The 14,644-nt window shown below is 55.0% G+C and overlaps 1 protein-coding gene across 2 annotated transcripts; it reads left to right on the top strand.

The window, feature by feature from the left end:
* Window positions 1–5,861: 5,861 nt before the first annotated feature.
* On the top strand, window positions 5,862–14,463 carry TLE5 (TLE family member 5, transcriptional modulator). 2 transcript variants are annotated; one of them, XM_079328234.1, is made up of 7 exons: window positions 5,862–6,068; window positions 6,358–6,455; window positions 7,924–7,987; window positions 10,172–10,216; window positions 11,456–11,518; window positions 12,622–12,696; window positions 13,269–14,463. In XM_079328234.1, exons 1-7 carry the CDS (start codon window positions 6,042–6,044, stop codon window positions 13,488–13,490), a joined length of 594 nt encoding a protein of 197 aa, XP_079184360.1. In that variant the 5' UTR covers window positions 5,862–6,041; the 3' UTR covers window positions 13,491–14,463. The 2 variants fall into 2 exon arrangements, with proteins under 2 accessions (XP_079184360.1, XP_079184359.1); XM_079328233.1 differs by having other exon boundaries at window positions 5,902–6,068; window positions 13,272–13,531.
* The last annotated feature ends 181 nt before the right edge of the window (window positions 14,464–14,644 follow it).

Here is a 14,644-nt window from a genome sequence, read left to right as displayed (position 1 = left end):
AGGCCACTTGCAGAGCAACTGTTCCCATGGCCCACATTTGCAGCAGTTAATGCTGAGCCCAGAGATGACCCCCATTTGTTTACAGAGATTTACAGAAGATCTCAAGGCCCATCAGGATGCAGACACAATGTGCTGGGCAGCACTGCAGACATTTCAGAGTGCCATCCCTTTCCTCCATTCTGGCCCCATTTCCAACTGCTTGTGAGTTCCAGATGTTTGAGAGCAGAGGGGAGCAGGCATTGCCAGCAGGTCAGGGAGGTGATCCTGCCAGGCTGAGGGAGCTGGGTGTGTTCAGCCTGGAGAAGAGCAAGAGGGGATTTTACCAATATCCATAAGTATTTGAAGGGAGGTGCCAGGGGATGGAGTTTCTGCTCAGCTGCTGAGCAATAGGACAGTGGGCAGAAACTGATGCACAGGAAGTTCCACCTTGAATGTGAGGAAGAGATTTCTTGTGCTGCTGACAGAGCACAGGTTACCAAGAGGGGTTGCAGAATCTCCTTCTCTTGTGATATTCAAAGGAGGAATGTGTCTGGACTCTCTCTGGGTGCTGATGGGGACCAGGGACCCAGCTGCAGAGCACATGTCAAGTATTCCAGCCTCCTCCAAAATTAATTTTACAAGTTCTTCAACTGCCTGTCACAGGAAGATGCCACGAGATTTGAGTTCTCTGAAAAGAGGAGGAAAGGCACGGAGATCAAACAACACTGACAAATGCAGCCCGTGACAGCAATTGCTGGATTAGTTTTTTTAAACCTTATGTTTCACATCTGGTTTGTCATGGTGTTGTAGGTGGGCTCAGTGCACAGTAAACTAGGATAACAAACCTACATTTTCTGTGATCCTTTCATCCCCTATGATCCCAAAGCACATCATTTAATTGCACTCAACCTGCACACAGATTTCATAAATAAAGGAATGATGAATTAGCATAGCTGCTGCAGCATTCACACAAGTTACTAAGACACAATCTCCTTGTGCAATCAATCCAGCCTCATGCTTCAGTGTTTGTCATAAATTGAGGTCAGGAAGAAATGTTCTCCCTACCTGGAGGAGTGCTGCTGAACTGAGTACAGAAAGATTCTTAAGGGTGTACTAATCTGTCTTCCCTGTGCAAATCTCAGAAACTGCTGCAAATATTCATTTGGTGAAGCTCCAGTGCAGTAGATGAATGCTGATCCTGCACAGGGGCAGGAGGAATCTGTCATGTGAGGCAAAATGAAAACCTGGGTGATCCTTTTGACCCTAAAATCGGTGTCTCACTCCTCCCTGTGTCCAGCAAGGGAGCCAGAGGAGAGAGGGGAGAATGCTGAGCCCTGGCCATGCCCACAGCACAGATGGGCTTGGTCAAGGAGCTGCTCCTTTGCCCATTCCAGCCCCTGTGGGTCCCTCCCTTCAGGCTCAGTTTGGGTTTTACATGCAGAGGGATTCACATGCAGCTTCTGCAAACTCATTGTGCTGGGAAGCTTCTCATGACCAAAGGGTCAGTGGATTCCCCTGGACCTCCTGACTGTCTCACAGCTCCAAATTTCCTGCTTATCTCCCACCAAATGCCTCAGGGACACCACCCAGGGAGCAAGCAGGTTCAGGCATCCTTGCCATGTGCTTCCTAATCACGGCTCAGCTGCAAAATCCCTTTCCTGCTTCCTGCAAGGAGTGTGAACTGTTCCTTGCACTTTGGCTGGTAAAAAGGATGATAATTACCCCTAATCAGTCTGCAGCAAAAACACAGGCCACAGCAGAAGGGAGGGGTGGAGGGCAGCCACCATGAGGAATGGAGCCCAATTATTCCAAGTCACTGATAAAACGGGATCAAAGAGGCAGGAATGTTTTACCAGCTGTAAAAAGCCTGCCTGGACCCAGGCTGTTGTTGGAGAAAGGCCCTTTCTGCCTACAGGCCATTCCTGGCTGGGACCTTATACACATCCAGGGACAGTTTCTCATTTTTCTTCTTGGTGTAGGCGAGGAATTTGGGTTGGTGTTCATTTCTGCCCCTGAGAGCAAGCAGCAATACAGTTTCAGCAGGAAATGAGCATGGAACCGTGGGCATACAGTGCAGAGCAAGTGCTCTGTCTGCTGCCCACATGGGCACTGAGGTGCTGGGACTCTGCTGTGTCCATCAGGGGATGGAGCAGCTGGGGCTGGGTGGGGATGGGGGAGAAAAGTGCTGTGCAGCCCCACTGCTCATCCCCTGCAGCCCCACTGCTCATCCCAGCCTCTTCCTGCAGCAGGGAGACCTGCACAGCTCCAAACAGCAGCAGAGAGTTGGGAGGTGGTGAAGGAGAGAAGAAAAACAGCCCCTTATGTGAAAGAGGCTGTTTTTGAAAGGCAGATTGTGTGTAAATCACTCCTGGGCCTGCCCAGCCCTTGCCTCGTGTCTGGCTGATTGTGTTATGCTATCTAGAGAAAGTTTAATATAAAAAGCCAATAATCCCTGTGATAAGAGGGGTGATAAGGGACAGTCTGGCCTGGATGTGGCAGGGGGCCAAGGTCCAGTGCCCAACTTGCCCCACCAGTCCTGCCCTCCCAATCCCACCCCAGGTGGCACAGAGCTGGCAGGGCTGGGGAAAACAAAATAAAAGCAGGAACCAGCCCTGCTGCTGGCAAAGAGGGGCTGGGGAAACAGGGAGGCAGGAAGGGGAAAACTCTGAGAGCCATAGAAGCGTGGCTAATAGCCCACAAGCTGACCCTTAAAAAATACCTCACAGATGTCTGAATGCAGGCTGGCAGTGAGGGATTGCAGCCTGGGAGGGACTGGGGTTTCTCAGCAGGTGGGGTACCAAGGGCAGCTGAAATTTAATGAGTTTGGTGGGTCTCAGCCCTGTTCCTGCTGGAAGGAGGCCACAGCATTCAAACCACAAGTGAGAAGCAAAGGAGCTGCTGGCTGAGCCACCCCACAGGCAGTGGGGTCCTGTCTGTGTCACTCTGAGCTGTGAGGTGCCCCACATTCCTGAGTCCATCCTGCAAAGCACCTGTGTGTGTGGTCAGCTCGAGGTGATGGACTCAAGAGAGATCCTGAGGCTGTAGAGAAAGAGGAAAAAATCTTCCTTGTATCAGCACCTGAATTGCTGCTGTGCCTTTTTTATTTCTTCCTCTTTAATGCCAGGTGAAAGAGAGAGTATTCTCAGGGTAAAAGCAGGATCTCAGAGCCTACATTTTCATAATAATGACAGCATGGCTTTCACCTTGTGTCCAGAGCTTCAGAGCAGAAAATGTCTGTACAACCTCTCTCCTTGAACCAGTGCTGGAGTGGGATATAATATCTGAATAATTTACAAAGGCTCTTCATTACACAGATTTATTTTTGGCAGCTTTGTTAGACTGCTCCTTTTAGGAACTAATAGGAAGTTTCTCTGGTTTCATTAGGACATCTCTGTATGAATTGTTCCAGAGGGGCCAGGGACTGGGACAGCTTCTTGCTCCATTAGAAATGCAAAATGTTTCTGCCCTCTCTGTCCCCCATGGCTTTCTGCAAATGCCCAAGGCTGACCCAGCCCTGGCTGTAGCAAGAGTCCAGCATGACTTTATTCCTGGCTAAGATGCTGAGGGAATGGGGGGCTTCCCCACACTGCCTTCAAACAGCTTTGCAGCAGACAAATGTTGGTTTACTTGGAGAGCTCCTACACAGAACTCCCTTTCCTGTGCTGGAAAAACCTTCATTTCTCCAGCCAGGTCTGAGGTGGGCTGTGGGAACCCCCACTGCTCACCAGGCTGTGTTTGGGGCCAGCTCCTCTGTGCCCAGGCCATATTCACTGACTCACACAGGCTAAAATTCCCCCTTCTTCAGATGCAGGTGCATTGCCCGGCTGGAAATGGGCCCATTAAAAAGTCATTTACCAGGCACAAACGAGTTTGTGTTCCCCTGAATTGGGATTTGCCAAGATTATACCATAAATTAGAGTGTTTCCTGGAAGAATGTAAGGAGAGAGGGAGGAAAAAAAAAAGATAAAATGGAACATTTTGTAGCCAACTGAAATGCCAATAAAGGAGCATTTCATTTCCCACTTGGAAGGGAGTGAGTGCAAGCTGTTGCAAGGGGAGGGCAGGGTGCCTGTGCTGCTCCAGGACTGGGGAAGGGGACAACAGGGACCTGGTCTGACTGCATGCACACACTGACTATAAACTGCATTTCTCTGCCCTTGAGCAGAGCCTAAGCTGGGGTGACTCAGTTTCTCTCCATGTAAAAAGGGGGACCAGGATGCCAACCCCACTGGGGGAAGACTGTCTGCCCTGTTTTCCAACCCTTATTCTGCAGGGACACAAAGCCTGCCTGCACTATTAATAATCCTTGGCATGAAGCTGTCACAGTTTCCACTAATATGGAGATGTTGAAGTGAAAAAGCTACTGCACAATATGCAGGAGGTGTCACAATAACTCAGCTGCTATATTGTTCTTTTTAAAAATAAATACCACAACAGGCCAGCCCACATTGCTGGAGTCATGTAGGGTTTTATTTTTAATCAGAAAACGTAGCGATTTTTAAAGATAGACATGGAGCAACATCCAAAATTTATGAAAGCTGCCTGTGTGCTCACACGTACCAACCGTGCCTGTTACTCTCCCAATGGCTTCCAAGGACCTGATCCTGCCTCAGCACGGGCACATTTGTGTGTCTGGCTTTGCAAGAGGCCCCATGGCAACTAAGTCCTTCCAGAAATAAAGTCTGGGGCTGAATTCCCCACCCCACTGCTCTCTGGGGGGATGCAATCGATCCTGCAGGACACGAGCTGCAGGGTCTGCTCCTCAGGCAGCAGGTTTAGCACCAAAGTTTGCATCCAGAGCAGAATATTCCATTATTTGGAGATCAGAGGTTTGTCTAGGGGCCAGCTGTAGGTGAATTACCTTTTTCCTTTGCCTTCCCTCATGCTCAGCCAAGGGCAGCACTGAAATAAAGCAAAATGAAACTCTGAGTTAAAAAAAAAAAAAAAAAAAAAAAAAAAAAAAAAAAAAAAAAAAAGGCCTGTTCTGCTTGGGAAGGGTGTGAAAATGAGCTGGGAAGGGCGAGGAACTTCACTGCCAATAAGGGCCGGTGTGGGGCTCTGCCGGGCTGGGCACGGGGCTCGGAGGGGCAGGGACACCACACGGGCAGGGACACCCCACTGACAGTGACACCTTATGGGCAGGGACACCCCACAGTGACACCCCCCGGGCAGTGACACCTCACAGTGACACCCCACGGGCAAGGACACCCCCCAATGACACCCCACGGGCAGTGACACCCCACGGGCAGTGACACCTCATGGGCTGTGACACCCCGCGGGGGGGGACACCTCCCAATGACACCCCAAGAGCTCTAACACCCCCTAGGCAGTGACACCTCACAGTGACACCCCACGGGCAGTGACACCTCATGGGCTGTGACACCCCGCGGGGGGGGACACCCCCAATGACACCCCACTGACAGTGATACTCCTCAGTGACACCCCACAGGCCGCGGCACCGGGAGGCTGTGGGGAGCGCCGGGCAGCCCCGACCGGGACGCGGGGAAGAGAGACCAGCACGGCAGGGCCCGTCCCCGCGAGGCCCCGCCGCAGGGACGGCACGGAGCGGAGCCCATCCCGGAGCCCATCCAATCCCGGAGCCCATCCCGGGGCTCAGCCCGGAGCCCATCCCGGAGCCCATCCAATCCCGGAGCCCATCCCGGAGCCCATCCCGGAGCCCAGCCCGGAGCCCAGCCCGGGGCTCAGCCCGGGGCTCAGCCCGGCCCGGTGCCCGCGGCCGGCGGCGCCGCGCGGCGGGGGCGGGGACCGGCGGGGGCGGGCGCGGCCGTGGGCCCGCCCGGGCCGGGGAGGCGGCGGCGGCGGCAGGTGGTGCCGAGCAGCCGCAGGACGGAGCCGGAGCCGCAGCCGCCATTAGACAATAGGCGCCGGCGGCGGGAGCGGGAGCGGCGCGGGGCGAGCGGCGCGGCCGGGGCGGGGCGGCCGCGGGGCCGGGGCGGCCGGACCCGGCGCGGACAAAGGCGGCGGCGGCGGCGCGGGGAGCCGCGGCGGGGGCGGGAGGCGGCACCGGGCCGCTCCGTGCGGGGACCGAGCCGCAACCTGACATGATGTTTCCACAAAGCCGGCACTCGGTACGGCGCGGCCCGGGCCGGAGCGGCCGCGGGGCGGGGCCGGGCGCCGGCGGGGCCGCGGGGGCTGCGCGGGGGCTGCCCGGCCTCCCTCGGCCCCGCGGGGTCCGGGGCACCGAGCGCCTCCCGCCGCCGCCGGCACCGGGAAGGGGCCCCACGGGTGACCTTGGGCGCGTCCCGGGCGCGGGCCCCGGTGCCCCCGGTGTGGGCTGCGGGTGAGCGGGGCGGGCTCGGGGCGGGGGGGCCCGGCCGCCGCCGGCCCCGGCCCCAGCGCTGTCTCCTGTTGTTCAAGGGCTCCTCTCACCTGCCTCAGCAGCTGAAGTTCACGACCTCCGACTCCTGCGACCGCATCAAGGACGAGTTCCAGCTGCTGCAGGCCCAGTACCACAGGTATGTGCTCCCCCCGGGCCCGGGGCTGTCCCGCAGCCGATGCGCGGGGATCGCTCCGGTTCTTCTGCTCCGTGCTTCGCTCCGGGGACCGGCTGAGAATATGGGCAAGGGGAGCCCGTGGTGTAGCTCGGGACGCCTTTGGCTGGGGAGGAACCTCGGGCACGGCGCTGGTCGTGTCCACATGGGAGCCCAGCGAGGAGAACGCCCATTCCCTTCTCCAGCCAAGGTCTTTCCTCCAAGTGCTGCTCAGCCAGGACTGCACAGACACTTGCCAGGCCTCCTGCCTCTTGCTGGGAGTTTTCCTCAGTTTTTTTTTTTTTTTTTTTTTTTGCTGGCTGCCATTTCTGGACTGCAAATGCTGCAGGGAGCACTTAAATCCAAAAGCTTCTACTTTTCTCTGTGTGTGTGTGTAAATAGTGCTGCTGTCCCAAAAGCTGGCTTGAGACAATCTGTTGCTCTGCATGTGTGTGTGTCTGACATAAACACGAAGCCCTTTGGTTGAAATGGTCTGGGTGATGCCCTGTGCCATGACCTGGTGCTGGTTTTGGTGTGTGCATTGGTGCCATGTGGCTGCAGTATCCCCCAGCCCAGGCTCTGCCTGCAGGCAGGTTGCACGTTTGTGATGGTGTCACTCTGGCAGGAGCAAGCAGAAAAACTGCTGGGAAGTGGCCATTTCCTGGTGTCTCTGTGCCTTGGCAGTGCCATCAGGGGAGTGGGGCAGCCCAAGGAACATTCCTGCTGAAAGGGAAGCTTTCCCCCCACGCCGCTCCACCCCCTTGGACTTAATCTGCTCAAGAAGGAGCAGGTTTTGTGTAGGTGAAGCTGTTTCTTGTTTGAAACATAAAACCACAGCACATGCTGGCTGCAGTTGCTCGGCTGGTGAGTTGGAGTCTCATAAAACACTGGGAGCAGCAGCACTTTCTCTAAAGGGTGTGAAGAATCTAGGAGAGAGGAAAAAATCCTTGCTTTTGGGAAGGATGTGCTGCACTTGGGCCTCTCCCCCGCCCCCATCCAGAAGTGGGTCTGGCTTTGGTTTTGATGTAGTATTGGAACATCTCTTGAGTGCTGCAGACAGGTTCTGTGCCAGAATCTGTCCCCAGCTGCCAGCGATCTGTTGAGGAAAGGCAAACCCCTCCCTGGGCAGCCAACCCTGCTTCTCCCCAGCATTCTGCTTCCTGTGGAATGGATTTGCCTGAGGGAGGTCAGTGCTCTGCTGGTGGATAGCCTTGTGTCCTTTTCCTGAGTGTGTGCTGGGGAGATTCCAGCTGAGAAAGTGGGAGCAGAGTGTGGTCACTACTGTGAGCACAGCACAGCCTGTCTGGGCTCTGGCCACCCCTTGAAGTCCAGACAGTGATGTCCAAGAATCCAGCCTGGCCGGGACGAGGCCGTGCAGGAAGCAGCTGCTTTGTGGCCATCAACTCTCTCACCTCCTGTTTGTGGTTTTCTTTACTGTTTTCTGGCTTTTCAGCTTGAAGTTGGAATGTGACAAACTAGCCAGCGAGAAATCGGAGATGCAGCGTCACTACGTCATGGTAAGGACCAGCCCAGAGCAGAGTGTGTGGGTGGCAACACCAGCAGGTGCCTGAGCCTGGGCTCTGCCTGGCAGGGAGCCCACACCCCACAGAGCTCCAGGGATCTCAGCAGGGCTGGAATTGGCTTTTTTTTCTGAAAATGGGGCTGTTTTGTGTTGGCTGCATGCAGGGGGTTGTTGAAATGCACGGTGGCAGGGAGTTTTTTGATGTAGAAAATGAGGCTCGGTGGGTGATTGCTTGATGGCCTGGCTGCCTGTGCCTAAAGGAAGTGACAGCTCTTGCACACCTGAGAAGTGCTGCAAGGTGCTGGTGTGCAGGTGTTTGGGGACTCTGGGAAGGTCATGGCCAGTGAAAGAGAAAGCAGTGCTCTGAGAGGTCGTGAAACTGGGTAACTCCACCAGTTAGGTGTGAGTTGGAAGCAGAAATCAGCTTCTGAAACCCTGTGCACCTTCTGGTGACCCCACAGCCTTGCTGAGCCATGGTGCTGAGCGCTGGCACGTGTGTCCCAGCACAGGGTGTGCAAGCCCCAGGGCAGTGCCTGGTAAAGGCATGAGAAATGGTGCCATGTGTGGGCAGCAGGCTTAGCTGTGGCTTTCCAAGGAGAAATCTGCCAGGAAACAGCCATGTTCTGGTGAGCAGGGTGAGGGTTTGCCTGCCAGGTGATGCCTCTGGAGCCCTTGTAGCAGAGGGGAGGGATGCCAGGCAGGGCTGTGGTCTCTTCCTTTCCTATCATGGGTTTAACAGGAGGCTGCAGTACTGTCCATGAAGATGAGCTGGTTCCTGCTTGCCAGCTGCTGCACCTACCCTGAAAAGAAGAGATAAGATTTAGAAATTAATAGAGCAGCTCTTCAGAGCAGAGTTAAGACTTAAAAAATCAGAAATAAGGGACCTAGCTGGCCTCTTCATCTTTCTCTACTGCCCTTGAGCCAGACCCTGAGGCTGTGGGGAGGGAGGTGCTGGGGACAAGGAGAAGAGGTCACAGCTTTGCTGGTGTATTAATGGGGAAGCCTGCCCTGTTCTCCCTGGTAAACAATTGCTTCCTGTGCCTCAGTCTGCACGGAAGCCCTCATCTCCAGCCGTGGCCAAGATACATTTTTTTTTTCTCCCCCTTAATGCTGGCAGTCACCAGCATTGATTCAGGTTGCTGTCAGCAGCAGAGGGGAAGGGCTGGAGGCTCTGCAGGCGCAGCAGCTCCTGCCTTGTCTGCGTGGCTGAGCCCGAGCTGCCGCCGCTCCCCGGCACGGGCAGCCAAGAGGAGGCTTCCTGAGAATGTGCAAAGCTCCTACAGCTGCTCTGATTTTTGAATAAGTCACAATTGGCAGCTTGGGGGGGACGGGCTCCTGCTTCCTGCTCGGTCTTCAGAATGCAAAGGAGCCTGGAGAGGCTGCAGCAGGCTGAGATCATTCCCATCCCAGGCTGGGCTTCAGCGCCTTGTGGCATCGGTACCAGGGTGCCAGTGATCCTCAATTAAATGAGCACAGATGTGGATTGTTCTTTCCCCTTTGGAAGAATCAGGATTGCAGGCTGCAGGAGGAGGTTTCTGAACTCTCAAAACATCAGCCTTATAACAGCTTCTTCCAGGGGTCAGGAATTAGCTGTCTGTGCCAATAGATTGTCTGTAGCTGCCTGTTGCTGCTGTGCAGGGGTTTTCTGGGTGGATTGTTTTTGTGTGTGGTGGGGGGAGGTTTCCACATAACTCCTTCCTAAACAGCTGGAGCTGTGTGCAGCTGGATGTGTTACTTGCTAGATGAAGTCCAGTTGTGATCTCTCCCATTTGCTGCTGAAGCAGTCATGTGGGCTTTAGGATACTGGCCAGGCAAAGCTCACAGAGCCAGGCTTCCTCTCTCCTGGCTGTGCTTAGGGAAGTCTGGAGCCCTGAGCCTTTTTCCAGGTTTGACACAGCATCACTCACTCTCACCTCAGTGCAGACTGTGGAAAGGTGTCTGTGAGGGGAGTCCTGTGGGGCAAGTCTCCAGGTCTGGAGCAGGGTGGGCAGGCAGCACCTGGAGGGGGTCTCTGTTCTTGCCTTCTTCTGTCTTTGTTTCTTGGGGTTTCCCTCTGCTCTCCTGTCTTGCCCAACCTTTGTAGAAAACCCTGCCAGGAATGTAGTGGTGGTTCCCAGCTCTTACCTGGCAGAGACCTGACTTGCAATTTGTTTTTTTTCTCTTCTCTCCTGTTATACAGTACTATGAGATGTCCTACGGGCTGAATATTGAAATGCACAAACAGGTAGGGGGAAAAGCATCTCCAAGTGCTGTAATTCCTGGGGAAGGTGTGTTGTCAGCTCTGCTTTGCCCTCTTTCACATCAGTTGCATTTCAGGAGCTAGAAATGCCATCAGCCTCTAAAATGTCAGAGCTGCCTTTGAAATTCAGCCCCATCCCCCCCAGGATCACAGTGCTGGCCTGTGGACTCCCATCCTGGGCTCTGGGCACCCTGTGCTTCTCCCCAAGGCCTGAGCAGGGATTTAAACACCAGGAAGGGTCTGGAGCTGTGGCTTGGAGACTCTGTGGCCTGGATAAGTTTGCTTATTACCCTCACTGGTGGTTAAGTTGTTAATTATCCCCAGTGACTAATTACCTGTGGTGTTAACAACATGAGCCTCCTCTGAGCCTGTCTCTATCTGGCTCCAGCTCCAGTCACAAAGTCGGCTGCATGTCGTGGCTCAGTTTTAAGCCTCTTAGCACAGTTCTGTTCCTCACAAAGGCACTTGGTGCTTCTGATCCCATTGCCCTTGTTGCTAAGCCCATGAGACTGGCTTCCCTGGGAAAACCTGGACCTTGTGGAAGAATCTGAGCCACAAATCCTCTGCTGTCCCACGAATGTCTCCCAGCCTCATCTGCTTCCCTGTGGTGCTGTTGGGATCCCCTGAGCTGGTTTTGGTGTGTGCCTGTTCTCTTTGGCTCTGTATTTATTTTGACTCCTTTGGAAAGTGATTTGCAAAGGACTGGTGGCTTCACTGTTTGCCAGGAGAAAAGCATTTAACACCTCAGGATTTGCCACTGCTGGTGTGAGGGCAGTGAGGAAGCTGCCCAGCCCCTCTGGTCTCCCCCAGTAGCCCCAGTCCAGCAGCTGAACTGGGGAGGAGGAGCCTGAGAGGGTTGAACAGCCATGTGTATGTCTGTGTCCACATGGGAGATGTAATTCAGCACATCCCCACCTGGGTCTGCAGTAACTTTGCTCTCTGGTTGCTCCCAATTGCTTAAATGAATGTTGAGGACCTGGAGAGGAAGAGGAATAATAAAACTTTGCTCTCTGCAGTCAGCAGCATCCTTTCATTTAACCATGCAGGGAGGAGCCTCAGGGGCAGGGTGTTCCCCATGGCACCAGGATGCTGCCAGGAGAGTGGATTTTCTCAGAGCCATTTGGGGACTCAGGCCTGGCCAGGGGAGGGGGAAGGTGGGGCAGCTCATGCTGTGGGTGCTCCTGAGCTTCCTGACTTTTCCTCTCTATTTCTCCCACCTTTTAGGCTGAAATTGTCAAGAGGCTAAATGGGATTTGTGCACAGGTTCTGCCCTACCTTTCACAAGAGGTGAGTCCCCCAGCTTGGGGGTCTGTTGGTGTGGAGGCTCCTGTCCCTCTGCTGCAGGAGGTGCCTCAGGTCTCCAGCACAGGCAGCTCCCACCCCTGATGAAACCCTTGCTTGCTCTCACCCCTGCATGGGGACCAGTCCTTCAAGGCAGTGTTGGCTCCTGGAGCTCTGTGTGGTGGGTCATGGGTGCCCCTCCATCCCTTCTGTGGCACCTGGGGACAAAGCTGGTCCTGCTCTGTCCTGCCCTTGGCTCCTGAGCCACCAGCCACATCTGCAGTGGGGGCTTTGAGTGCTAATCTGGGGAGAAGGACACTTAAAAAAATACCTCCATATGGCTCCTCTTTGAGATCTGGTTCCTCTGCCTTATTAATTAATGCAGCTGATGGACTCCTCCCACTCCCCTGAGAAATTAATTGGGGGAGGGGGTGCTTGGGAGTTGCTGTCTGAGGCAAGGGGGAGATTAAGCACTCCTAGAGCCTTATTTTCTGTCTCCCCATGGAGATTGAGCTCTCAGCAGTTCTCCTGGCCCTTTGGGTGTTGTTCTTACTTGGGGTCAGTGCTGGGCTTGGGGCACAGGTTCTGTTTTTCCCACCCACCTGTTCTTAGGACAGACAAAGTCGCTTGCTGATCAGATCAGAGCTGCCTAATAACTAAGCCCCAGCTAAATCTTTTGCATCTTAATGCAATCCTTAACGCTGTCCTGGTGCCAAAATGAAAAGAAAAATCCCCTTGCTGAAGTGCAGGGGACAGCCTGGTGTTTCAAAGACTTTGTGCTCTGCAAGGAGCAAGTACAGTTCTCCTTTATTTTTTTTTTTTAAAGTATATGATCCCTCCATTCTTTCTGCCTGTGTTTGGAACACCCAGCTGCAGTTGGTATCCAGGATGTGTCCCAAGGAGCTTTCCAAGAGCTGCTGGTTTTAGGGCTGGTTTTGTTAGTTAGAGGGTCTGTGTAGGTGAAGGGTGTGAGGCCCTTGTCTCAGGTGAAGTGTGTGCAGGTGTCTCCAGCTCTGGGGTAACCAGCCTGGTTGTGTGGACTGGATCCCTGTTCTGCATCCCTGTGGCACTAGAGGTGACCCCAAATTCCTCTGTTTTCTCTATGCCAGCATCAGCAGCAAGTCCTGGGAGCCATTGAACGAGCCAAGCAGGTCACAGCACCAGAACTGAACTCCATCATCCGTGTACGTGATGCACCTTTAGGGCTGGGGGGGGGTGGGAATCCAGGCCCTTGGCCAGGACACAGAGCTGGGCTGTGGATTCTTGGCCTGGGGACAGCAGGGCACCCCTGCAGTGGGATGAGGCTGCAAGGCTGGGCTGGCTTTGCTGGCACAGGGCTGGTTCCAGCCAGGCTTGCTGGGATGTTTGCAGGGATCCCTGCTCTGTATCAGGGAGAGGAGCTTTGGTTCTGAGCAGGAGCTGCAGTAGGCACTGGGCATGAAAACACCAAGTGCTCTTGGTAAAACTTGTGAGTGAGGGCTTTAGGTACAGCCTGGGGATGTGCCAGAGCCTGAGGCCAGGTGTCCTGTGGGGTAGGGGCTGTGACACTATTGAATCTTTGGGGATTGTCACAGCAGCAGAGCTCCAGAACCTCTTTTCCCACCCAACCCTGAGGCAGCAATGCTCTCAAGCTCCCCGGTTTAAGTTTGATTGCTGGCACACTCTGGCCAGTCCAGGCCCTCAGCGTGGGCTCCAATCACACTCAAAATGACAATCCCCCCGTTGTGTCTCCATGTCTGTCCATCATTCCCTACAGCAGCAGCTTCAAGCTCACCAGCTGTCTCAGCTCCAAGCGCTGGCCCTGCCTCTGACCCCGCTGCCCGTGGGGCTGCAGCCGCCGTCCCTCCCCGCCGTCAGCGCCGGCTCCGGGCTGCTCTCGCTCTCGGCCCTGGGCTCGCAGGCTCACCTCTCCAAGGAGGACAAGAACGGCCACGATGGGGACGCCCACCAAGACGACGACGGGGAGAAATCGGATTAGAGCGACCGGGGGGCCGGGGGAAGGGGGCTGTGTGGGGGAGGGAGGGGCGGGTTAGTGCGAAATGCAGTGTCTCTGTTTGCTGTGCAGCAGGGCCGTGGTGACCTGTGCTGGGTGGCAGCTGGCCAGGCCTGTCCCCACGGGTGGCTGGCAGGGCTGGGGGTGTCCCCGGCGCCGTCCCCGGCTGCTGCACAGCGCTGCAAGCGCCATAGCGTTACCCGTGTGGCCAACCGTGCTCTGCCTGTGCCCAGCCTGCCTCCCCTGCCCCTCCTCCCACTCACAGAGCCCAGCCTGAGCCTGGCTTGGGCTGCTCTGGGGCCACTTTGCCCCCTGGCTGTCCCAGCTCCTCGGTGCCCTGTGGCCCCTCCCTCCACCTGCTGCTCCCCCCTCGGTATTTAAAGATTTGCCCCTTGATCCTAACGGTTCTGCACAACTCCCTGCTAGGATCCCTGGCCCAGAACAATCTCCTCCCTTCCCCAGGCGCTCTTGGTCTCGTGGCATCGCCCTGGCCCCGTGTCCCCCACGCCCCTCCTGCACTAATACCAGGCTGTTCTGCATGTACCTGTTCTCAAGCAGCTCTGGCTGCCAGGGGCTTCACCCTGGGCTGGAGGGGGAGCCTGTGCCACCTGCTCCCCCTCAGCACAGCATCCAGCTCTGGGGGCCCATGTGGCTGGGCAGAGGGGGCAGGCAGACCGAGAGCCTTCCCCCTCCCTGTGCCCCCTGCCCTGTGTAGAGGATACAGCAGCTTTCTCTGTTCTTATCTCCGTGCGCTAGCGTGTCTTCTTAAAAAACAAAAATGGAAAAAAAAATAATAAATAATAATCTGGTGTTTGTATATAGTTCTTTAGAAAGATCTTGTTTTGCTTTTTGTGTTTAATCACTTGACCTATAATAAGAGGAACTGAAAATGCTGTATCAAGGACGTACAAGCTGTGCCTTTCAAATAAAGAAATAAGAAGGTTGGTTAAAACTGTGACTTGCTGCTGCTTTTTTGCTGCCTTTGGGATGACTTGAAAATACTTCTCTGTGTCTCCTGTCCATTCAATCAGCTGGGGAGAACAGGGAGTTTTCCTGGTTCACCTGTGTCTGGAGGTGCAGCCCTCCTTCCTTCAGGTGGTAGCATATCCCAGATTATTCTTTTCTTGTTGGATGTGCTG

Source organism: Erithacus rubecula (genome assembly GCF_903797595.1).
Source record: "Erithacus rubecula genome assembly, chromosome: 28".
NCBI classification, from domain to species: domain Eukaryota; kingdom Metazoa; phylum Chordata; class Aves; order Passeriformes; family Muscicapidae; genus Erithacus; species Erithacus rubecula.
Note: the sequence above shows the minus strand (reverse complement) of the source record. Positions and strands in the feature narration are given on the sequence as shown.